Source organism: Capra hircus, chromosome 22 (genome assembly GCF_001704415.2).
Source record: "Capra hircus breed San Clemente chromosome 22, ASM170441v1, whole genome shotgun sequence".
In the NCBI taxonomy this organism is placed as follows: Eukaryota; Metazoa; Chordata; class Mammalia; order Artiodactyla; family Bovidae; genus Capra; species Capra hircus.
In genome coordinates this window covers 122,666-148,342 of record NC_030829.1, presented here as the reverse complement: position 1 = coordinate 148,342, position 25,677 = coordinate 122,666, and the positions used below count along the sequence as shown (strand labels likewise).

Below are 25,677 nucleotides of genomic sequence, written 5' to 3'. Positions count from 1 at the left end.
TTTGTCTTTATGATTATATCAAGGTTCTACAGTCTCAGCCAGAGTGCATAGGTGATGATGTGTACTTCCTCAAGGTACCACAGCTGGAGGCACATACAGCTATCTATCCCCATGTTCACTGGCTTTGCTTACCCCATCAAGTATAATTGCTAGTTTTTTTCTTTTTTCCTCCTGGCACCTAATAAGCAATCTGTAAGGAAACATTATGGGCCTGGGCAAATATCTTGCTCCCTGTCAACATTATCTTGCCAGAACAGGCATCCATTGGTGTTTCTAGCTTGAACCATTCTTTATTAGGATAATTCTAAAAGTGATGCTGTGCTACCTGCAGCACCCTCCACATTAGCGTTCTATTATAAGCAACAGCCCTCATTTCCTCCCCCTGCCATTTGTTTATCTGTTTTTCAATGGTTTTAAATTGATTACTGTATTTAATTATATTCATGCTCAAACTGACTAACACTTGGTAGTGGGAGCCCCTTCAAGGTGGCTTCTGTGTCCTATGATGTACCCCAGCATTTTCTTTTTTTGAGTACTTCCTAGTTTTCAGAGGGATTCCCTGGTAGCTCAGCTGGTAAAGAATTAGCCTGCAATGCAGGAGTTCAGTTCAGTACAGTCACTCAGTCGTGTCCGACTCTTTGCGACCCCATGAATTGCAGTATGCCAGGCCTCCCTGTCCATCACCAACTCCTGGAGTTCACTCAGACTCACATCCATCGAGTCAATGATGCCATCCAGCCATCTCTTCCTCTGTCGTGCCCTTCTCCTCCTGCCCCCAATCCCTCCCAGCATCAGAGTCTTTCCCAATCAGTCAACTCTTCGCATGAGGTGGCCGAAGTACTGGAGCTTCAGCTTTAGCATCATTCCCTCCAAAGAAATCCCAGGGCTGATCTCCTTCAGAATGGACTGGTTGGATCTCCTTGCAGTCCAAGGGACTCTCAAGAGTCTTCTCCAACACCACAGTTCAAAAGCATCAATTCTTCAGCGCTCAGCCTTCTTCACAGTCCAACTCTCACATCCATACATGAACACAGGAAAAACCATAGCCTTGACTAGATGGACCTTTGTTGGCAAAGTAATGTCTCTGCTTTTGAATATACTATCTAGGTTGGTTATAACTTTTCTTCCAAGGAGTAAGCATCTTTTAATTTCATGGCTGCAGCCACCATCTGCAGTGATTTTGGAGCCCCCCCCCCCAAAAAAAAAGTCTGACACTGTTTCCACTGTTTCCCCATCTATTTCCCATGACGTGATGAGACCAGATGCCATGATCTTAGTTTTCTGAATGTTGAGCTTTAAGCCAACTTTTTCACTTTCCACTTTCACTTTCATCAAGAGGCTTTTTAGTTCCTCTTCACTTTCTGCCATAAGGGTGGTGTCATCTGCATATCTGAGGTTATTGATATTTCTCCTGGCAATCTTGATTCCAGCTTGTGTTTCTTCCAGTCCAGCGTTTCTCATGATGTACTCTGCATATAAGTTAAATAAGCAGGGTGACAATATATAGCCTTGACGTACTGCTTTTCCTATTTGGAACCAGTTTGTTGTTCCATGTTCAGTTCTAACTGTTGCTTCCTGACCTGCATACAGATTTCTCAGGAGGCAGGTCAGGTGGTCTGTTGTTCCCATCTCTCTCAGAATTTTCCACAGTTCCTTGTGATCCACACAGTCAAAGACTTTGGCATAGTCAATAAAGCAGAAACAGATGTTTTTCTGGAACTCTCTTGCTTTTTCCATGATCCAGCAGATGTTGGCAATTTGATCTCTGGTTCCTCTGCCTTTTCTAAAACCAGCTTGAGCATCGGGAAATTCACAGTTCACATTTTGCTGAAGGCTGGCTTGGAGAATTTTGAGTATTACTTTACTAGCGTGTGAGATGAGTGCAATTGTGCAGTAGTTTGAGCATCGTTTGGCATTGCCTTTCTTTGGGATTGGAATGAAAACTGACCTTTTCCAGTCCTGTGGCCACTGCTGAGTTTTCCAGATTTGCTGGCATATTGAGTGCAACACTTTCACAGCATCATCTTCCAGGATTTGAAACAGCTCAACTGGAATTCCATCACCTCCACTAGCTTTGTTTGTAGTGATGCTTTCTAAGGCCCACTTGACTTCACATTCCAAGATGTCTGGCTCTAGATGAGTGATCACACCATTGTGATTATCTGGGTCATGAAGATCTTTTTTATACAATTCTTCTGTGTATTCTTGCCACCTCTTCTTAATATCTTCTGCTTCTGTTAGGTCCAGACCATTTCTGTCCTTTATCGAGCCCATCTTTGCATGAAATATTCCCTAGGTATCTCTAATATTCTTGAAGAGATCTCTAGTCTTTCCCATTCTGTTCTTTTCCTCTATTTCTTTGCATTGATTGCTGAAGAAGGCTTTCTTATCTCTTCTTGCTATTCTTTGGAACTCTGCATTCAGATGCTTATATCTTTCCTTTTCTTCTTTGCTTTTCACCTCTTTTCTTTTCACAGCTATATGTAAGGCCTCCCCAGACAGCCATTTTGCTTTTTTGCATTTCTTTTCCATGGGGATGTTCTTGATCCCTGTCTCCTGCACACTGTCATGAATCTCATTCCATAGTTCATCAGGCACTCTATCTATCAGATCTAGGCCCTTATATCTATTTCTCACTTCCACTGTATAATCGTAAGGGATTTGATTTAGGTCATACCTGGATGGTATAGCGGTTTTCCCTACTTTTTTCAATTTAAGTCTAAATTTGGTAATAAAGAGTTCATGATCTGATCCAGTCAGCTCCTGGTCTTGTTTTTGTTGACTGTATAGAGCTTCTCCATCTTTGGCTGCAAAGAATATAATCAAGCAGGAGACCCCCATTCAATTCCTGGTTCAGGAAGATCCACTGGAGAAGGGAATGGCTACCCACTCCAGTATTCTGACCTAGAGAATTCCATGGACTGTCTAGTACATGTGGTCAGAAAAAGTCGGACATGACTCAGATACTTTCACTTTCACTTTTAGTCTTCAGAAATGAAATGCTCAGGCTCATCTTGTTCTTTTGCTGCTCCAGCTCTGGACTCTGTAATTTCTCCAAGGAGACCTGATACTTTTTAGTGTGGTGTGATATTGAAGGGTACTTGGTATGCTCGCTGATACCGTAGTGTCTTTGCTTCAGGCCTTTTCAATGGACAGAGCTAGGAAACGTATGCACATGTACACAGATACACGAACATGCATGTAGAAATCATGAGTGCATACCTGTACCTCCAGTCCCAGGATACCTCTGTGAATTCTTTTTCTAACTTCCTCCTTTCCTTATTTGTGTGCCCTTTCTTCAACAATGGAATCCTGACTTCTGGCAAATGAACACATTTAATTATTCCCATAATATTACCTTAAATAATTTATTCTTAAATAGATTATACTTATCAAGGCTACTTAAATTAATTCAGGATCATCCCTCCCTGCCCACACTATTAACTTTTGATGAACATCCTTCTAGATCTCCCTGCATACACCTTTAGATAGAAAGACAGTTTTATTAAATAGTAATCACACTCTACATACTCTTCTGTAACCTGGCTTTTCCCCAACCAATGAAAATATCATTAACATCATTCCATATCATACAGCATCTTTTTTTCCCACAAAATGAGATCCACAGAATATTTTTTAATGATTACACAATAAGACTGTACCATAATTCCTGTTATTGGACTTTGATTTAAAAGATGTCCAATTTTTCACATAGTAGTGTAAAACAATGAAAATCTATCTTTTATCCACTTGGCATCAACATATTTGTAACTAAATTTTAATTGTTTCAGTAGGATAGAAGTGGAATTACTGGTCAAAGGGTATATATTTTTTTATGCTTTTCTGGATGGCTGTTGGCTCTGTTCCACAGTTTTTGAGTGCTGATTTTTTTAGACACATGTGGGCCTGGCTTCAAGATTCTAGTTTTGAGGATCTGAAGTGTTACCAGGATTTGTAGTTTTTAAAGGCTTCTTAAGAGATTTTGATGTGCATCCAATTTGATAGGTGAAAGTGGTATTTCATTAATTTAATAATAATTTTCTTCTGAAATTGTTTCAGACACTCAGATTTGGGAGAAGTAGCATCAGGAATAAAAGCTTCTGAGAGACGAACAGCTGTGGCCATTGCAGGTAAAGTTGGGTTTGGGCCCACCTTGGAGCAAATCCATTTCTTCTGTCCCACTGGGATTCTGGATTCCAGCACCATACTGGGCAGGATCATGGACCTCAAAAATAAATAAGCATAAGGTTTTTTATTTTTCCTTTCACAAGAAGATCCATTTAAGGGTCTTTTAAGTTTCCCTCATATATTCAAAATAGGGTTCACTTTTGAAAAGGTATTTGCCACAGTTTTACCAGGAACACTGGTAAATCACTCCAATTTGAGCACATTGTTATTCCCACATCCTGAGCTGTGTTGAGGGTGACTGTCTAGTTTCTAAACCGGGCACACATGAGAATGAACAGTGTGTTTTGTTGGGACAAGAGGAATAGATTGCGACTGTCCTAGTAGACTGGAGCTTATAATCTTTCTGAATATGGTCCATATTAGCTGGTTTTCATTTCTCTGGGAATTTGGGGTATGGGGTGGGGCTGTAGCTGCCCCTCATGACTTCAACCAGAGTCTAGACATCTTAACTTCTTTTAATAACTTCATTTTGGATCTGAAAGTAAAGTGAAAGTGTTAGTCGCTCAGTCATGTCTGATTTTTTGCTACCCCATGGACTGTAGCCTGCCAGGCTCCTCTGTCCATGGAATTCTCCAGGCAAGAATATTGGAGTGGGTAGCCATTCTCTTTTCCAGGAGATTTCCCCAACCCAGGGAAGCCCCCATTTTGGACCTATCTTTTATTAATTTGGTGCTTCTCAAAATGAATGTGTCCTATTGGATATTAATAGTGTTATGCAAAAATAACCCTACAAAAATATGCAAATAAGTTTGGGTTAATCACATTTTATTTTATCCATTCAAACAAATATTTGTTGACTATTTACCATGTGTTGGCTTTGTTGTAGGGATTGTGAATATAAGAAACAATAGTGAATGCAATAACCAAAAATCCTAGTCTTTTTGGAACTTAAGTTCTAGAAGGTAGGCACTGTGGGAATTCATGGTCAGTTGGTCAAGGCTAAGCAAAGTTGAGATCAAGCAATAATTGCTCAAAGCCCTTCAGTTTCTCAAGACCTTGAATTGTACTATTCAATACATTAGCCACTAGGCACACATTTAAAATTAAATAAAATTAAAAATTCAGTTCCTCATTCACACTAACCATATGTCAAGTGCTCAGTAGCCATACAGCTAGTGACTGCATGTTTAACAGGGTAGATATAGAACAAGGCAGTCTATTGGCAGGCAGTGCTATAGAAAATCAGGAAGGAAAATTTCAGGGTGGGCTGGGGAAAAGCAGTGGACTTACTGGCTTATTGTGAGCTAGGTTGCCCTATTTAGTTTTTTACAACAGCCTCATAAGATAGTCATTATCAGTTCTTTGTTTCATTGAGGAAACTGAGGCTCAGAGATGTTCTGACCCTTCTCCAAAATTCTACCTTCCCACTGAATAAGGCTTTTATAATTATTAAAAAAAAAATTTCTTCCTGAGGAATATGAATTCCTCTTAAGCATATTTTTAAGACCTAAAGCAAGCTTTTTAACCTATAAGATTTTAAAAAAGTTACATTGAAGTATAATATAAATATGGAAAAGTGCCCATATTGTAAGTGCATAGCTTGATAAAGTTTCACAAAGACTGACCTATGTTAGCCAGCATCCAGAAGAAGCTAAACAAAAACATTACCTAAGAAGTCCACCTTCTAATCACTTCCTACGCTGACTTTGCCAGACATAACCAGTCTCTAGACTTCTAAAAGCTTAGATTAGTTTTGCCTGATTTGTGCTTCATATAATTATCCTATAGAATATATTTGGTTTTGCTTTATCTCAAGTCTGAGGACTCTAATTACTTCATAACTTTTTCTTTTAAAAAAAAATAATCTAAATCATTGAAGAGAATTCTGGAAGATGGCACAGCAAGATGCGCCAGGAATATCTCTCCTCACCTGGACAGCAGTTGCACTGGCAGAATCTGTCTGATGTAATTACTCTGGAACTCTGAAGTCTGATGGAGGCTCCCAACTTCCAGGGGGAGAATTAGAGGGTAAACTGCAGTTAATTGTGGTCCGTTTCAGCTCTTAATACAGTAGCAGCTACCCATCTCCACCCACAGCCAAGTGGCAGGCAACTGGGTACATGGTCTTGGAGTAACTTGACACAGCATGTGGGATCCAGGGTGAGCAAAAAAACCCCATCCTCTAAATATCCAGTATCAGTATCTGTGCTCTAATTGTGGATTGCTGTTTCTGATCACAGAACTGAAGGCAAAGAGGGGGGCAGCAATTGTCAGAACTCCAAACACTGTTGCAAGCCCCTCCCCCTCCAGCTGAAGGGCCTTAGAGGGGGAATCAAAAGATCAACACCTTCCTATCTATCATTATTTGCTTATTTCTATTTTGTAAGCCACACATTAAAGAGTAGAACATTCAAAAACAACTGCATATATATGAAAAATTAGAAAATAACTGTGCATTCCCAGGAAAATGCACAAAAAAAGATCAGAGAAGACTTTACATCTTAAGCTGAATCTCAGCACAGCAACAGCCAACAGCAATCAAAAACAAACAATAAAAAAATAACAGTAGCAAACCCTGAGTAAGGGGAAATAATCTGATTTCCATAGTTAGCACATTATTAGATTCAAAGGTGTTCAACAAAAACATCACAAAGCATAGAAAGAAACAGGAATATGTGGTCCATTCAAAAGGAAAAATATATCAACAAAATCTGTCCCTCAAAAGACTTTGTGGCAGATATATTAGATAGACTTTAAAACAACAATCCTAAAGATGCTAGAAGAACTAAAGGAGGATATGGAGAAAGTCAAGAGAATGGTGAGTGAACAAAAGGTGAATATCAATAAAGAAATAGAAAGCCTAAAAATAAGCCAAAACAAATTCTAGAGCTGAAGAGTACAACAACGGAAATGAAAAATTCACTAGCAGGATTCAAAGGCAGACTTGGCAGGAGGAAGAATGAATTAGTGAACTTGAAGATTAGACTGTGGAAATTATCAAAGCTGAGAAACAGAAGAGGAAATATTGAAGAAAAGCAGACAGAGCCTGTTGGACACCATCAAAAGGACCAAGATACTCATTGTAGGAGACCCAGAAGGAGAAGAGAAAGAAGCAGAGAGAATATTTGAAGAAATATGGCTGAAACTTCCTGAATCTAAAGAAAGATGTGTATGTAATCATCCAAAAAGCTCAATGAATTCCAAGGAAAATTAATTTGGAGAGACCTACACCAAGACACATAATACAAAGAAAAAGAAGAAATCTTGAAAGCAGCAAGTGATAAGTCACTACAAGTGATTTTCAAAGAGATTATCTGCAGATTTCTCATTAGAAACTTGGGAGGCCAGAAGATATACTCAAAGTGTTTAAAAAACTGTCAACCAGGATTCATATATCCAGCAAAACTGTGCTTCAGAAAGGAGAGAGAAATCAAGACATTCCCAGATGAACAAAAGCTGAGGGAGTTTGTGACCACTAGTTATCCCTAGAAGAAGTGCTTAAGGGAGTGCTGCAAAGAGAAAGGACATTAGACAGTAACCTTATGCTGTATGAGAAATAAAGATCTCAGTAAGGTAGATACATGGGCAATTATATAGCTAATATTATTGTAACAGTTGTTTGTAACTGCACTTTTTGTTTCCTATGTGATGTAAGAGACCAATATATTTAAATTAAAAATTAATGTAATAGCTAGCATTACTGTAACATTGATTTGTAATTCCAAATCTTGTTCTGTGTGCGACTGAACTGAACTGAATTTAGGAGACTAATACATTTGAAGAGGTATTAGTTTATGTTTAGGGGCACACATTATATAAAGATGTAATTTTGTGATATCAAAAAACAAAAGGGGTTTTTGGCTTTACAGCATGTAAACAATTTTAGAGTATATGTTGTTGACATTAAACTAGTGTAAATTCAAATTAGAATGTTATAAATTTAGGAGACTAAATGTAATCCCCATGGCAACCACAAAGGAAATTGTTATAGAATATACACAAAAGGGAATCAAGAAGGAATTTAAACATTTTACTACGAAAAAATAAATAGACACAAAAGAAGAAAGGAATGCAGGAAATGAGGGACAAAAATATATAGCACAATGACAGAAATAAGTGCCTCCTTATCAGTAATTACTTTAAATGTAAGTGGATTAAACTCTCCCATCAAAAAACAGAGATTGGCAGAATTGATAAAAACACATGACTCAATTATATGCTGTTTATAAGAGACTCACTTTGAGATCCAAAGACAACTTGTAAAAGTAAAAAGATGGAGAAAGATATTATGTGCAAATAATTATCAAAAGAGAACTGCAGTGGCTATAATAATTTCAGATGAAATAGGCTTTAAGTAAAAAACAACTACAAGAGACAGAGAAGGACATTACATGTTAACAAACATTTCAATACAGCAAGAAGATACAATAATTATAAGCATTTATATAATGTCAGACCATCAAAATATAAAAAGCAAACCTGAGAGAACTGAAGGAGAAAATAGACAGTTCTACAGTAATAGTTGTGGATTCCAATACTCCACTCAAAATAATGGATAGAACAACCAGACAGAAGATAAGTGAGGAAATAGAGGCCTTCAACAACACAATAAACCTACTAGATCTAAGAGACATATGCAGAACATCCCCCTCCCCCGGCCAGCAACAACAGCAGCATACACGTTCTTCTCAACTGGACATAGGATATTTTCCTGGGTAGACCATATATAGGGCCACAAAGTAAGTGTCAGTGGTTTCTAAAAGATAGATATCATACAAAATATCTTCTTTGACTGTAGTGAGATAAAGTTAGAAATCAATAACAATCTGGAGAATTCACAAAATTTTGGAGACCTAACAATGTCCTTTCAGACAACCAATGGATCAAAGACAAACTCTCAAAGAAATTTAAAAAATAGTTAAGACATGAATGAAAATATAAACACATCATATTAACACTCATGGACTGCACCCAAAGTGGTACTAAGGGGAAATTTATAAATGCTCATGATAAAAACAAGAAACATCCCATATAAACAGACTAACTTTACAACTTTTAAGTTGTAACAGGAAAAGAAAAACAAGCTAAACGCAAAGCTCACACAAAGAGAGAAAGAATAAAAGATTAGAGCAGAGATCAATGAAATAGAGAATAGAAAACTAATAGATTCCAGTTCAAGATGGTGGAGTAGAAGGATGTGTGTGTATCTCCTCCCGTGAGAGCACCAAAATTGTAACTAGTTGTTGAACAACCATCAACAGGAGGATGCTGGAAACCACCAAAAAAAACAGTGCACATCCAAAGACAAACAAGAAGCTGCAGTGAGACAGTAAGAGGGGCACGAAGAGAAAGAGAAAGGACCTGGGAAAATATTTGAAGAGATAATAGCTGAAAATGTCCCAAACATGGGAAAGGAAATAGTCAGCCAAGTCCAGGAAGGACAGAGTCCTAGGAAGTAAAAACCCAAGGAGGAACACACCAGGACACAGACTAATCAAACTGACAAAAATTAAATACAAGACAAAATAGTAAAAGCAACAAGGGAAAAACAACAAATAACATACAGGGAACTCCCATCAGGCCATCAGCTGATTTCTAAACAGAAACTCTATGAGCCAGAAGAGAATGGCATGATTTATTTAAACTGATGAAAGGGAAGAACCTACAACCAAGAACTTACTCTACCCAGCAAGACTCTCCTTCAGATTTGATGGAGAAATCAAAAGCTTTCTAGACAAGCAAAAATTAAGAGAATTCAGCACCACCAAACCAGCTTTACAACAAATGCTAAAGGCACTTCTCTAGGCAGGAAACACAAGAGTAGGGAAAGACCTACAGAAAATAAACCCCAAACAATTAAGAAAACAGTAATAGGATTATACATATCTATCAGTTCAGTTCAGTTCAGTCACTCAGTCATGTCCGACTCTTTGCAACCCCATGAACCGCAGCATGCCAGGCCTCCCTGTCCATCACCAACTCCCAGAGTCTACCCAAACCCATGTCCATTGAGTCGGTGATGCCATACAACCATCTCATTGTCATCCCATTCTCCTCCTGCCCTCAATTTTTCCCAGCATCAGGGTCTTTTCAAATGAGTCAGCTCTTTGCATCTCGTGGCCAAAGTATTGGAGTTTCAGCTTCAATGTCAGTCCTACCAATGAACACCCAGAACTGATCTCTTTTAGGATGGACTGGTTGGATCTCCTTGTGGTCCAAGGAACTCTCAAGAGTCCCTGGTGGTCCAGTGGTTAGGACTTTGCACTTTGACTTCCCAGGGCCTGGGTTCACTCCATGATCCAGAAACTAAGATCCTATAAGCTGTGTGGCATGCCCCCCACCCCAAAATAGTAAATTTTATGTTACGTGTATTTTAACACAATTTTTAAAAACGGAAAAATACTGAAGGAAAAAAGTGTTTTATGGTGAACAATTCTATGACATTTAGTACATTCATAAACTTATGAAATCACCATTTCTTATTTATTGATTTCCAAAACAATTCCATCACTTGAAAGTAAAACTCTACCCCTTGAGCAGTTTCTCCCATCTCTCCTCCCAGTTTCCAGGCTGGACCACCAATCTGTATTAAGTCTTTGTTTATATTTATGTTAAGTATTTTCCTATAAATGAAGTCATACAATATATGCCCCCTCCTTTTTTTTTCACCTAGCATAGTGTTTTGGAGTTCCTCCATATTGTTCCTTTTTAGAATTGAATTATATGCTATTGTATGGATAGACCACATTTTGTTTATCTATTTATCTGTCAGTGGCCATTTTGCTCTTTGGTTCCACCTTTTGGCTATTGTGAATAATCATGCTATGAACATGCATGTACATGTACTTGTTTGAGTCCCTGTTTTAAGTTCTTCTAGGTATATACCTCAGAGTGGAATTACTGAGTCAAATGGTAATTCGGTGTTTAACTGTTTGAGGAACAGCCAAATTGTTTTCCCAACAGCTGCGCCACTTAAAGTCCTATCAGAAATGTACAAGGGTTCCGATTTCCCCTGATCCTGTCAATGCTTGCTACTTTCCATCCTTTTTTAAAATCACCATCCTAACAGATGTGCAGTGCTATCTCACTGTGGTTTTGATTTGATTTCACTAGTGACTGATGATGTTGAGCATCATTTTATGTGCTTGTGACCATTTGTATATTTTTTTAGAGAAATGTCTATTCAAGTTCTTTGAATATTCTGCTTTTCAATTAAGTTTTTTTTTGTCTTTTTTTGTTGTGAAGTTGTACTTGTTTACATATTTCAGATACTAGATCCAATCACATATGGTTTGCACATATTTTCCACATTCATAGGTTGTCTTTCACTTTCTTGAGAATGTTCTTTGATGCATACAGAATTTTACTTTGATGAAGTCCAGTTTATGTATTTCTTGTGGCCTGTGCTTTTGGACTAGTAATCCTAGAGCAAATCATTATCTTGTGTGTGTGGTTATTACTACTTTGGGTCATATTTGGGGTTCTAAGCAACTGAAATTTACATAGGAAAAACTGAAACCAATAATAGTACTCAAAATAAACATTGTACCTTCACTTGAATTTTCTGGTAGAAAGGTCCTAACTTGATGAAACTAAATGTGTATGTATGTTTTTTTCTTCCAGATTTAGAATGGAGAGAAATGGAAGGAGATGACTGCGAGTTTCATTATGGAGGTAGAAATTACAGGATTTGGCAACAGATTGGATTAGGGAAAGAGATAAGGAAGTGATAGGTAAAGATAGGCAAAGTGAAAAAAATAACTGGGATTTTAGATTTTGAACAATTGGGAGAAGTTACTACCTTAGTAAGAAAGAATGGGGGTTCTGAGTTTAGCCTAAATTAATTTGTGTCAATTCAAGCCCCCTGATTTGATTGATATTTCATTTTCCTTTGCTTTTTTTTTAGAGGGTCCGAATGAATCTCAGGATAGTGACTTTCCAATAGGTATGTTTCATCTCTCTGCTCTATCTGTGTTATTGATGGAAAACATCATCTGGGCTGGTAGTTTCAACCCCTGACTGCATCAGAAGCACTGCTAGTGCATTAATCCTTTATGTGCCATTAATAATACTGCCAGGAAAATAACCCCTAGGGAGCTGTTACCATATAGAGTAACATAATGAATTTACATATTTGGACGTAAAGCTCCAGTTCCCAAAGTGATTCTAAAGCTTATCCAAGTTTGGGAGTCATTCATCTGATGCAGTGGTTTCATTTATAGATCTGCCAAGGGTCATGGACTGGGCATGGGTGTACACATTAATAGGTTTGTTTGCTCTGGCTTTCCCTGTCACATTTAGCTACCATGCTACTTAAAAAAGTTATTCTATGTCTGGATAAGAAAAACAATGTCCCTGGTTTCATTCAGGCAACAATCAGAAAACTAAGTTACTTATATGATGAATTTCTACTAAGGTGAGTCTCCCCATGTGGTTCTTTTGTTTCTGCAACAACTTTGCCAGCTCTTGACTCTCTGGGATGGTAGCATGGCCAGTTAGCCCCTGTGGAAGGCTGAGCTTCTGAAGAGAGACATTAGGCAGCAAGTGGATCGCTACAGGGGAATGAGTGCTTTGAGTCCTGCTCTTCACCCAGGCATGGTCCTGATCCCATCATATAACTTACTGGGAACAAGAAGAAGGCTGATCACCTGCACTTCCTCCTGTGGTTTCTGTCAGCACCTAAGGTAGCATCATAGGCATAGCTTCCTCTTTTAAGAAAAGAATGGAGAGAATCCTAGAGCTCAGCAGGATTTGTGTTTGTTTTGTTAAAATATTTAACATTTAAAGTTTTCTAATTACATGCAGTGCTATCAAAGTGCCGCACTCGATATGTCAGCAAATTTGGAAAACCCAGCAATGGCCATAGGACTGGAAAAGGTAAATCCTTATCCCAGTCCCCAGGAAGGCAATACTAAAGAATGTTCAAGCCACTGGACAATTGCACTCATGTCCCCTGCTAGTAAGGTTATGTCCCAAGTCTTACATGCTAGACTTCAGCATTACATGAACAGAGAACTTCTAGATGTCCAGGCTGGGTTTAGAAAAGGCAGGAACCAGAGATCAAATTGCCAACATTCACTGGATCATAGAGAAAGCAAGGGAATTTCCAGAAAAATATCTACCTCTGTTTCATTGACTATGCTAAAGCCTTTAACTGTGTGGATCATAACAAACTGTGGAAAACTCTTAAAGAGATGGCAATACCAGACCATCTTACCTGTTCCCTGAGAAACCAGTATGTGTCAAGAAGCAACAGAACCAGACATGGAACAACTGACTGGTTCAGGATTGAGAAAGGAGTAAAACAAGGCTGTTTATTGTCACCGTGTTTATTTAACTTATACACAGGGCATATCATGTGAATTGCTGGGCTGGATGAATTACAAGCTGGATGAATTACAAGATTGCTGGGAGAAACATGAACAACCTCAGATATGCAGATGATAGCACTGGCAGAAAGTGAAGAGGAACTAAAGAGCCTCTTAATGAGGGTGAAGGGGGAGAGTGAAAAATTTGGTTTAAAACTCAGTGTTAAAAGAACTAAGATCATGGCATCTGGCCCCATCACTTCATGGCAAATAGAAGGGGAAAAGGTGGAAGCAGTGACAGATTTCCTCTTCTTGGGCTCTAAAATCACTGTGGATGGTGACTGCAGCCATAAAATTAGAAGACGACTGCTTCTTGGCAGGAAAGTTATGACAAACCTAGACAGTGTGTTAAAAAGCAAAAACATCACTTTGCCAACAAAAGTCCGTATAGTCAAGGCTGTGGTCTTTCCGGTAGTCATGAATGGTTGTGAGAGCTGGACCATAAAGAAGGCAGAACACTGAAGAATTGATGCTTTTGAACTGTGGTGCTAGAGAAGACTCTTGAGAGTCCCCTGGACTCTCAAGCAAAGAGATCAAACCAGTCAGTCTTGTAGGAAATCAACCACAAATACCCATTGGAAGGACTGATGTTGAAGCTGAAGCTCCAGTACTTTGGCCACCTGATACGAACAGCCAACTCATTGGAAAAGACCCTGATTTTGGGAAAGATTGAGGGCAGGAGGAGAAGAGGGTGACAGAGGATAAGATGGTTGTATGACATCATTGATGCAATGGACATGAACTTGGGCAAACTCCAGGAGATGGTGAGGGACATGGATGCCTGGTGTGCTGCAGTCCATGGGGTCACGAAGAGTTGGACACAACTTGGTGACTAAACAAATTATATGAAGTAAATTATATGCAATGAAAATTGGTAAGATGCTGTGGCCAAGAACAGGGATGGTGGAAGAAACTTTTGCAGGTGGCATTACTGTTCTGAGCATCTAGTGCTTGTAAGAATTCATACTCTATTGGATGTTATGGCTGAAAATCTGAACAAATAAGTACAGACTTATGATCTCTACCAAGTATTTTAATACAGTAAAAATTTAGAACCATACTATTGGCTTCAGGTTTGGAGAAATGTTATTTAAAAGTGATTGCTATTACTCTGTACCAAGAGTAACTCCCTGTTTCCTTTACAAAATTTCCAACTTGTTTGTAGGCAGAAAATAATATCAACCAGAAAATCACAGTGAGTCAGTTATTGTGTCCACTGTGGAAAATTCCTGGTAACAGTGTGAGGGAATCCACTGCTGGGCCAGAAGCACAGGAGTATGTTGAAGGGAGGGGTGTGTGGCCAGAGAATGAGGCCCGTGTTCCACATCTAAAGTGCATAGCTGCTCACTCTAGCCAATTAAATTTGGGCTTGGCATTGCTAAATCTTGGAGGCTTCAAGAGAAACAACATATTTTTTACATAAAATCTCCCAATTCTTAAATGTAGCCACTGGATGTCCCTTTCTTTTTCGTCTCTAATGTCACATGTATCTGGCTGCTCTTGGGTCTGGGGTGGGTGATGTTACCTTTGTCTTGTTCTCAGGTGGCCTAGGGGTGCCTGCATTTTGCTCTGAAGGAGGCCATCTCCTACCTGCTGAGTTGGGCTCTCCCTCCCCACCTCTAACCTGGGTCCCCTGACATGCTTAGTAATCAATTATATCTTCATTTCTCTCCACAGAAGAGAGGAGCCGACTACAAGAAATGCTGTTCCTTTTGGGACTAGAGACATACCAAACACAGAAACTCAGCCTCCAGGACGCCTTACAGATCAGCAGTGACAGCATGAAGAACTGGGCTCCTCAGACTCCCAAAGACTTGCCCTGGAATTTCCTCAGGAAGCTGCAGGCCCTCAATGCTGAAGCCAGGAATACCACCATGGTCTTGGACCTTCCCCGGGACACCAGGCCTGTGGAGAAGGAGAGCCAAATGGAAGAGGAGATCATCTACTGGGACACGGCTGAGGACATCTCAGCAGACATATATTCCTTCTCCGAGCTGCCAACACCCGACACACCTGTGAATCCCTTGGACCTTCTCTGTGCCCTTCTGCTTTCCTCTGATAGTTTCCTGCAACAGGAAATTGTGTCAAAAATGTCTCTCTGCCAGTTTGCACTCCCTCTCATTTTGCCTGACCCAGAAAACCACTACCACACATTTCTGCTGTGGGCCATGAGGGGGACTGTGCGGACATGGGGGTCACAGCCCCCAAGGGTGGTGGGAAGCTTCAGAGAAGACAGCATGGTCCTGTCCCGAGCACCTGCCTTCGCCTTTGTGCGCATGGAGGTCAGCAGCAACTCCAAATCCCAGCTTCTCAACGACGTGCTCAGCCCCGGCCACAGGCAGCAGGACTGTTTCTGGCATCGGGATCTGAACTTGGGCACCAACCCTCGGGAGATAGCAGACGGGCTGGTAGAAATTTCCTGGTTTCTTCCCAGTGGCAGGGAGGACTTGGATATTTTCCCAGAGCCCATGGCCTTCCTAAACTTGAGAGGTGACATTGGGTCTCACTGGCTGCAGTTCAAGTTCTTGACAGAAATCTCCTCGGCCATATTCATCTTGACTGACAACATCAGTAAGAAGGAATACAAATTACTGTCTTCCATGAAGGGGTCAACCACAAAATACTACTTCATCCTGAGTCCCTACCGTGGGAAACGAAACACAAACCTGAGATTTCTGAACAGGTTAATTCCCGTGCTGAAGATGGACCACTCTCACGTCCTCGTGAAGGTCAGCAGCACAGACAGTGTGGGCTTCGTGCGTAGGGTCCGCGCCATTGTCACTCATGTGACCCGGTCCCCCTGCAGGAGGGTATCCGTGGAGGATATGGCGAATGCGGCCCGCAAGCTGGGGCTGAAGGTCGATGAGGACTGCGAGGAGTGTCAGCGGGCAAAGGACCGGATGGAGCAGATCACCAGGAAAATCAAGGACTTGGAAACCTACTGCAGGGATGAGCTGAGGCTACAGGGGGAACCTTGGAGAAAGGTGGCCCAGGTGGAAAAGGAGCTCTGCCAGATCCAGTGGGCCAGTGACCCTCCGGAGAAGTACAGGGCTGAGCTGAGGCATCGGTTACTGGAACTTCGAATGCAGCAGAATGACCATGACCCTTCCTGGGGGGTCCAGGAGTTCATCTCGGGCATCAGCAGCCCCTCCCTGGGGGAGAAGCAGTATTTCCTGAAGTGGATGGAGTGGGGACTGGCCCGGGTTGCCCAGCCAAGGCCAAGACCATCTCCAGAGATGATTTTTACCCTGAGACCAAAGCACTGTGGGGCCATGGACTTCAGTGAGCCGTTCTGGCCTGAGCCCCTGGGAGTGGAGCATTTCCTGCGGGAGATGGGACAGTTTTACGAGGCCGAAAGCTGCCTTGTGGAGGCAGGGAAGCTGCCAGCAGGGCAGAGGCGGTTTGCCCACTTCCCAGGCTTGGCCTTGGAGCTGCTGCTGAAGGGGCTTCCCCTGGAGCTGATCGATGGGAACACCCTGAGCCCCGCCTTGCGCTGGGTCACAGGGCTCCTGAAGGAGCTACATGTCCGCCTGGAGAGGAGGTCGCGCCTGGTAGTCCTTTCAGCACTTGGCATGCCAGGCACTGGCAAGTCCACCCTTCTCAATACCATGTTCGGGCTGCGGTTTGTCACAGGAAGGGGCCGTGGTCCTCGAGGGGCCTTCATGCAGCTCATTAAGGTGGCCGAGAGCTTTAGCCAGGACCTGGGCTGTGATCACATCCTGGTAATAGACTCTGGGGGCTTGATAGCTGGAGTCCGGACCGAGGCAGGGGAGAGGTTTGAGCGGGAGGCTTCCCTGGCCACTTTGATTATGGGGCTGAGCAATGTCACTGTGGTCAGTTTAGCTGAAACAAGGAACATTCCACCAGCTATTCTGCATGCATTTCTAAGGCTGGAAAAAACAGGGCACATGCCCAACTATCAGTTTGTATACCAGAACCTTCATGATGTGTCTGTCCTTGGCTCCAAGCCAAGAGAGCGGAGGCAGCTCCTGGACCAGCCCAGTGATGTGGGCAGAGCCACAGTGCAAATGGAGAAACAGGGTGATGGGATCCAGACGCTGGCTGACCTGGCCTTTTGGGACCCTGAGAAGCAGCACATTTGGCACATCCCTGGCCTGTGGCATGGAGTGCCTCCCATGGCCGCTGTGAACTTGGCGTACAGTGAAGCCATTTTTGAACTGAAGAGATGCCTGCTAGAAAACATCAGGAATGGCCTGTCCAACCAAAATAAAAACATTCAGCAGCTCATTGAGCTGGTAAGACGGCTGTGAGTCATCAAAAGAATAAATCAGCTGCCAGAGGCCTCCTCTGGGCAACCTGTTCTGATGGGCGTGTCCACGTAGGGCTGTGCCCAGCTTCTGAGAGGAGAGAAAAGTGAAAATGGGGCTGGGTCTGGAGTTGCCTACATAGTGTTAGGAAAGGAAGTTACCACACAGACCAGCTCAGAGATGCTTTCAGGAGTATAACAACCTGGGGCAGGAGCTATTGACACAAGCAGTAAAGTGTTCTTTGTGAACTTTGCAGCCCCTGGTGGTTTGCCTTTTGTACAGCTACTCTCTGTCATTAGCCTCTGAAGCAGAGAGTAGCTCCTGACAACTGCAGCCCAGGCAGACAGTAATCAGGACAGGGCTGGGAAGGTGCCCTGAGGAAGCAGGTAGGCCTTCCCACTAGCAAACTTCAGCATCAGCATGGGTGACCCGGTCCTGCCCACTGAGGGAGTGCCCGCTGTGTGCACACGATGTATGGACTGCTCGTGCCTCAGGAGGGCTCCTGCTGGTTCTGTTGCACCCACAGCACTTTGTTTACACCTCTGCCACAACACCCAACATGTACAGTGTCTTACCTGTGCATATGTTTGCCTCTCGCCTAGACCTGTGAGCTCCTTGAGAGTACATGACCCACATTTGTACCCCCAGAGCCTGACACACTGTAGCACTTAATAAATGTGTGTTGAATGAATGAAATTAGTGAATGCACAAACGGTAAGTAATGGGCAGGTTCCTCTCTGTGCCTTTTCTTTTCATTCAAAGAGGATCACAATGTCGTCTTAGGGGGTTGCTTACTAGAACATCTGAAATAGTGGACACCTGGGAGAGCATCTTTAAAAATGCCATCATGTCCCCTTTCTTTAAGCAGAGATCCAGTCTTCAGGCTATTAATAGAAAACTGAACTAAATATCTTCACGCGAACTCTGTGATGGTGATGATAGCTCCATCATTACCCATTTTAGGAAAGGAGGCCTGGAGCAGTTCAGCAGCTCATCCAGCCTGCAAACCTGCATTGGTGGTGAGGAGCTGATGAGGAAGCGGGTGCCTTCTGCCCTGCACCTCTGCTGGTGACCACTTATTGTCCCCAAACTTCCACAGCTTCCAGGCTGAACCTGAGCCTGGCCCCTGGGCATCCCCAGTTTGATGCCTCCAGAGCCAGACCACTGACATCATCCATGGCCCACTTGACACCATGAGCCAGAACATGGAGTTTCCCCTCTGGTGAGTCTCCAGCTGAAATCCATCTGTGCTGGAACAGCTTGAATCAATTTTTAAAGGAACTGGTTGATTTTCAACCGTTGTAAGAAATTTCAAGTGCTTGAATTTGGGACCCAGGAATGTCCTGGGAGAAATTCCGATAAGTGCTAGAGAGGCAACTGGGTAGTTTTCATGACTCTAAGAGGGAAAAAGGAAGGACAGGTTTTGGTATTTCCAGGTAAACCAACATCTTACTATTTGTGTATATAATGATCCAGGAAGAAATGAATTTTTAGTGCCTGAGCGCTAGAAACTCTTTTGAGTTTCAGAAGTGATATGTGAAAGTCATATCATATGACTCTTTGTGACCCACCTACTGTAGAGTTCATGTAATTCTCCAGGCCAGAATACTGGAGTGGGTAGCCTATTCCTTCTCCAGGGGATCTTCCCAACCCAGGGATTGAACTCTGGTCTCCCATATTGCAGGTGGGTTCTTTACCATCTTAGCCACAAGAGAAGCCCTCAGAAGTGATAAGGTTTTCCTAAATTTGTTAGCAAAAGACTAGGTTCCCCGAGTTCCAGCACTTCTTCCAACCTCTGTTTCACATATCCAGAGCCAGGCTCCCAGAGCACAGGGACCACATTCTGAACATCAGGGGCAGTAGGCGGAACATCCGGGGGCTCTGGAACAGGGGCTCTGGAACGTGCTGAGGAGCCTGCCATTAAAGAAAGGGTTCCAGTCTGTCAGGCTCCCTTTCCAAGTGTGGTAGGAGTTCAGGGAACAAACAGAAGTTCCTGGTCCCCACCTGGAGGCCTCATTTTCTTGAAATTGCAAAGTACAGAGGGGAGGAGGCCCTAGGGCCCAAGCAAGAGATTTCCAGAACTAGTGACACAGCTAGGGTTGGGGTCTGAGGCTCAGACAGGTGACCCTGGCCCTGGAGCTCAGAACACTAAACATCAGCCTACTGTAGCCATTCATGGGTGCATCACAGTCAGAAGGCCTCCCCACATCAGACCTGAAGACATCTTTAGGGTCTGAGAGGTCATGGAACTTGCTGTGGGGCTACTGGGCAGTAATGTCTTTGGAGCCCAGCTTCGTGATGTGAGAGCCTCTCAGAGGAATGGGTGGGTGGACAGCTCACAGGGTATCAGGTACTTTGGCGAGAGCATAAACCATGTCAATGATCTTGGAGTAAATGGGCCTAGGAATCTTAAGACTGGGCACAGAGCGCCTGCCCCATTCCCTGGAGACAGAAAGTAGGATGTGGAACTCAAGGCCTGGTTTTGAACTTGGCTTTACTTCCTGCTAATTACATGGCCCTTAAACAGAGTCATTCAACATCTCTAAGCCTTATCTGTCACTACTAGCACCTCCTCTGTGGTGAGTGCACAAAAGCTGGTTTTGGAGGAGCCAGTCTGTGTGCACAAACAAGTAAGGCACCTGAAGATGTGTCTATACCAGTCTGCATACCCATGAGACTCATGCAAAGGAAGCTGCCTGCCTTCTCCATCAACTTCATTTTAACAGGCCAAAAAGGATTTATCTTGTAATTGATTAGTGATATCTTAATTTTGCAGCCTTTTCTCCTTTAATGTCTTCTAAACGATGTGATCTTAGATTTACTGAAACATATTGTCTAGCAGGGCTACTGTTGAGGAATCTGTACCAGTGTAAACCTGATCTGGTAGCTCTCCCCAGCTCCTCAGATGTGAATTAGACCAATAAAGAGAAATCCTTTCTTTCTGAGTCAGTAGTAAAAAAATGATTTTCGCTACAAACCTATCCTGAGTTCCTAAAATTTCAACAAAATAACATCAGAATGCAGCCTTACAAGCACCAGTAAGTCAGAGCCGCAGAAGAGAGCTCCAAGGTGGTCTTGCTCCAGCTTCCGTGACTTTCCAGCCCGCATCCGCAGCACCCACACTCTGGGCTCGATGGCTGCATCTACGCTGTCTGCCTGGGGCCTCCGTCCACTGTCCTTGGTCCTGGCTGGGCCTTCAGGATGGCTTTGATGGCAGCCCCACCTCCACTCTACCACCTAAGGGGGTCATGGTCCTTATCTAAGCCCCTTTTACTTGTCTCCTCCTCTGCCTTCCCCATCAGAAGAAAGGATATCAAGCCCGTTTTTTTGTGTCCATGTCTAGCACAGTAGCTAAGAACCAGGGAGTGACATCTCAATGCCTTTCATACATGAGGCCCACTTCTATCCATCTACTTCAAGGGGTCCTGAAGTAGGACCCTTTTAGCTTAGGCTACCAGTGTAGCAAAGGGTGTTTCTAATTGGTTCCACCATCAGGAGACTGGACTTCTCAGCATGCCAATGCTGGTCAGTAATGATAGTTTTGGATGTAACCCCTCTTCTTGTGCCTCAACAGAAGATGAGTTGATGGGTAGGAGTAGAGGCTCATGGGGAAACATGGGATTAGGGCCCCTTTAGCTTCCTATGCAAGAGAGAAGACAATTCAAGACTCTACTTTAATTTTGTTTCAGTGGTTGGTTGCCGTAGTTCACAGAAGAGAGGTTGTGAGAACTTCTGGGATTCTCTTAGTGAATGGGTTGGTTATTAGCAGAAAATGACTTACCAAGAGTGACACAAAAACCATAGGGTTACGAAATTTAAAGTATCAGCAGTTCTGAATTATAACAAGTCCATTTTGTGAGGAGAACCAACATGAGTGGAGCTGTGTCCATGACCCCACAGCCAACAGGATTGCAGACGTCTCTGCGTGAGACACCTCTCCCAGAGGCTGCACTCTTGTGAGTTCTAGGAAACAAACACTGTTCTAGGCTGTGCTGTGCTATGCAGTCTCCTCACACAGTGCCACCCCACAGCCTAGCCACTGCTCTATCCTTTGATACAAGTCAGCCTTTGGGTTACACTGGACCCACTGAACAGACCATCTTCAAAAAAAAAATGTCCAGACCACACAGCACCCCCCCTCCTTTTTCTAGTCCCCTCAGAATAAGAACTGTGATGGTCTCACAAGACTGGTGGTAGGAAAGGGTTGTAAGGATCATCTAATATCCCTCTCCTGCAAAGGGGTCTCTACAGATCAGGTTCTGAGGATCTTTCACATAAACCTGGAGTTGAGGATGCTGTTTCTCAACCTTGGCTGTAAAGGATTATCTAATCCCAAGGATTATCCTTGGGATTATCTAAGGAGTGCTGCAGGAGGACAGGTGCCACCCCTCTGCTCAGTACTGTCCTTGTGGCATGGGGTCCAATGGACTCTAATATGCAGTCAGGGTGGAGAATTGCTGCTCTGAGTGTAAACAGGGGAATCTGGATCCTCCTGGCTACCATGAGGAGAGCAAAGGAGCTCACCGGTGAGAATAAACAGCTGGACACCCTTGTCTCTCCAGGTTCTGGTCTGGATTCCCAGCAAGGGAGTCCCCCAGGGCCAGTCCTGAGCACTCTGTGCCCAACCATAGACACATGGGCCATTCATCCATTCTCTATGGTTCTGAATACTCCCCCCCACTCAGTGATGCAGTGGAACCTCGGAATGAGCACATGCTTTGGAACAAGAAGGCTGCTTCCCTTTGCTAGTTCTGTAACCTCAGGGGAGTCTCTGAGCTTCCACCTTCTGATCTGCAAAACCAGGACAATACTGCCTCCTTTCTAGGATTGATGGGAGAAGCAAAGTACATAAAAACACCATTAGTGTTTTGTTAAATGGAAATTACAGAAAAATAAATATCCTACTAAATTTTTTCTCTTGGTGATCTAAAACAATGTAAGTTCATGCTAATGTATTAAAATGTACTTTTATGTTGTTTAAATCATGCAGACACATTCATGTGATCCCCCCTCCCCCACCACCCCCTTTCAAGGAACCAGCTGAATCCCTTTTTGCAACAAGGCATAGTATAAAATAAAGATAATAAACAAAAGGTAGCAAATGATCTGGATCAGTTTGAAATTCCTTGGGTCAAGGTGGTGTTCCAGTGAATTCTCATGAACCCTCAATGGCTGGTTCATTTCTCTAAGAGGATATAGATATCAGGGACTTTATTATTTAAACAACAACAAGTACAAAAAAAAATTATTAGCTGTTCACTCCATCAGGCATTTTACAATGTGAGTTTCGCAACAACCATCATTGTCCTCATTTTATAGATAAGAGAAACTGAGACTCAGGAAGGTCAAGTCACTTGCCTAAATTGACAAGCCAGGAAGTTGTAGTTCTACCTGATCTCTATCTACTAGATCCCACGTTCCTCACCACTTTGGAGATTTAAAAATGCTTCTCTTGTGGCTCAGCTGGTAAATAATCCACCTGCAATGCGGGAGACCCGGGTTCGATCCCTGGGTTGGGAAGGTCCCCTGGAGAAGGGAAGTCTACCCACTCCAGTATTATGGCCTGGAGAATTCCATGGACTGCAGTTCATGGGGTCACAAAGAGTCAGACACAACTGAGCAACTTTCACTTTTCAAAATTTACCAAAATATAAATTACCAAACTTTATGGAAACTTAAAAAAAAAATACTATCAGCTTAAAAAAGTCCTTCAATTAAAGTTGAAAGTTCTTATATTTGAAAAATTATTGTGATTGAAGAACATCTCAGTCCTATTCTGTCCCCTTATTCAATATGGAGAACAGCTGGAGGCCACAGTTAAAAATTTTAGAAATAAAATGTTCCTAGTAAAGTGGGCTGAAAGATGCTGTCCCTTTTTGGAGAAGCCAGTGCCCAATGGTTAGAGGAAATGTGATCATGGAAAAGGTACTGCACTGTAGCCAAGAGTCCCCTCCAAACCTCCCCTTGTCATCTGAGGCAGCTCACCATTTGCCTATGCCTCTGTTTCCCTTCGCCTCTGTTTCCCTTCCACACACATGATAATCTAGTCCTCCCTCCCATGGGAAACCACAGCAGTTTTAAGCAGCGTAAGGGTGAATGATTTACGTCAAAATGGTCAAATGGTGGCAACTTCACATGATTCACGCTAACAGTACCAATAATAGCTCTGTGCTACTGCTACTGCTAAGTCACTTCAGTCGTGTTCGACTCTGTGCGACCCCATAGGCGGCAGCCCACCAGGCTCCCCCATCCCTGGGATTCTCCAAGCAAGAACATTGGAGTGGGCTGCCATTTCCTTCTCCAGTGTATCCAAGTGAAAAGTGAAAGTGAAGTTGCTCAGTCGAGTCCAACTCTTGGACCCCATGGACTGCAGCCTACCAGGCTCCTTTGTCCATGGGATTCTCCAGGCAAGAGTACTGGACTGGGGGTGCCATTGCCTTCTCCATGAGGTGGTATTATTAACACAACCAATTATATAGATTATGGAACTGAGGCTCAATTGTACAAAGATTGTTATACCTGAATCCAGAGTCTGTGTTTTTTCCATTACTATGTTGAATTCTGAACTAAGATATCCAGTGTTGATATCTTCTCCTCTGACAATAATTTCTGGATACAATTACAATGGCAATGCTTTGGTTTGAGTAGAGCAGGTTCTATAATATCTGCAATAATTTTCTGACCATCAGTCCTTTCTCCTTTAAAATTTCCCTTCAAGGACCAGATCCTGGGGTATGGTCAGATGTGAAAACCTACCCTCTGCATAACCCATCCTTGAAGACTTGGATGCTTTTTAGTTACAGCTAATTTATTAATATTAGTGTATAATATTATATTAGGTGTACAACAATATTAATAATTCAATATTTTTATAGATTACACTTCATTTAAAGTTATTATAAAATTAAAACCTTTTTATATTCCCTGTATTGAACAATATTTCTTTTACCCTATTTATTTTTACATTGCAGTCTGTGTCCCTTAACCCTGTCAACTAAAAAATATTAGTTACAACCTGTAAATACAGTTATTTTATTTGGTGGGAATGCATAGGACCCTGAGCCTGGGAGACAGCAGCTCAGTAGCTCTGAGAACACTCTCCAAGGAGGCGGGCGTGGGTGCCAGGTGTGCAGTCAAGTTTGCAACAAAGGGAGGGGTGGGGGCAGGCAATCTAAACGTCGAAGATGACTGTTAAGTAAATAAACCCAGCTATCAAGTTTAGGAATTTAGTATTCTTCTATGTAATGGGAAGATGCAAGAGTGTGGTATTATTTAAGTCATTTCTTTCATATGCTTCTCAGCTTGAGGCCACCATCTTGCGTATTTACAGAGATAATTTCTCTTTCCTGAGTTCCCTTAGGGCCTTCTGGCTCACATTGGAGGCTGTAACTGTGACTCTGGTCAATCACTGGTGACTGTGACATTCTTAAGTTCCTTATGTAGGGAGTGGTGCCGAGTGTCAGCAAGGCTTAGGAATTCACATTTGGAAGGCTGGAATCATGCAGGAAGCTGTGACATCGCTTGCCCACCAATATGGCAGGAAATATTTCATTTCAGTTTCGTACCCCTATCTTGACACTCCCAAGAACTGTATAAAGTTTTAACCAAAAGATATTTCTTCTTTATTTGCGGATAAGTCAGTCACCTCCCCCCCCCCGCCCTTTTTTTTTTTTTTTTTAAAGGATATTATTTGAAGACAGAGCTCAGCATTCTTATCTGTCAGACGTGGTAAAACGCTGTTTCCCTAGAGACCCTGGCAGGCGGTAGGGTTTGCACCAACCCTCCGAAACACTCGTCACCCCACCTGTGAGAACTCTCAAGACAGCGAATCCTCCCATTCAGCATCCTTCAGTTTTCGCATCGATGACGCAAACCACGACTGTGGCACGGCGGAGGGGTGCGAGACGTGCACA

General features: G+C 42.6%; 1 protein-coding gene and 1 long non-coding RNA gene across 3 annotated transcripts in view; one reads left to right on the top strand and one right to left on the bottom strand.

Annotated features, from left to right (window-relative positions):
• LOC102191467 (up-regulator of cell proliferation) overlaps positions 1-18,451 on the top strand; it is a 33,466-nt gene extending 15,015 nt beyond the window's left edge. Inside the window, exons 2-5 of one of the 2 annotated variants that reach the window (XM_018067014.1) lie at positions 4,060-4,130; positions 11,752-11,802; positions 12,035-12,073; positions 15,174-18,451. In XM_018067014.1, coding sequence (XP_017922503.1) covers positions 4,060-4,130; positions 11,752-11,802; positions 12,035-12,073; positions 15,174-17,767 — 2,755 coding nt within the window. In that variant the 3' untranslated portion in view covers positions 17,768-18,451. Of the gene's footprint in view, positions 1-4,059; positions 4,131-5,977; positions 6,157-11,751; positions 11,803-12,034; positions 12,074-15,173 lie in introns of those variants that run through there. The other variant, XM_018067015.1, reaches the window with a different exon arrangement.
• LOC102168308 lies at positions 3,484-25,651 on the bottom strand. The gene is made up of 3 exons (XR_001919991.1): positions 25,569-25,651; positions 15,227-15,401; positions 3,484-4,225 (listed from the first exon to the last, which is right to left on the bottom strand). It is a non-coding gene; the product is annotated as an uncharacterized LOC102168308 (long non-coding RNA).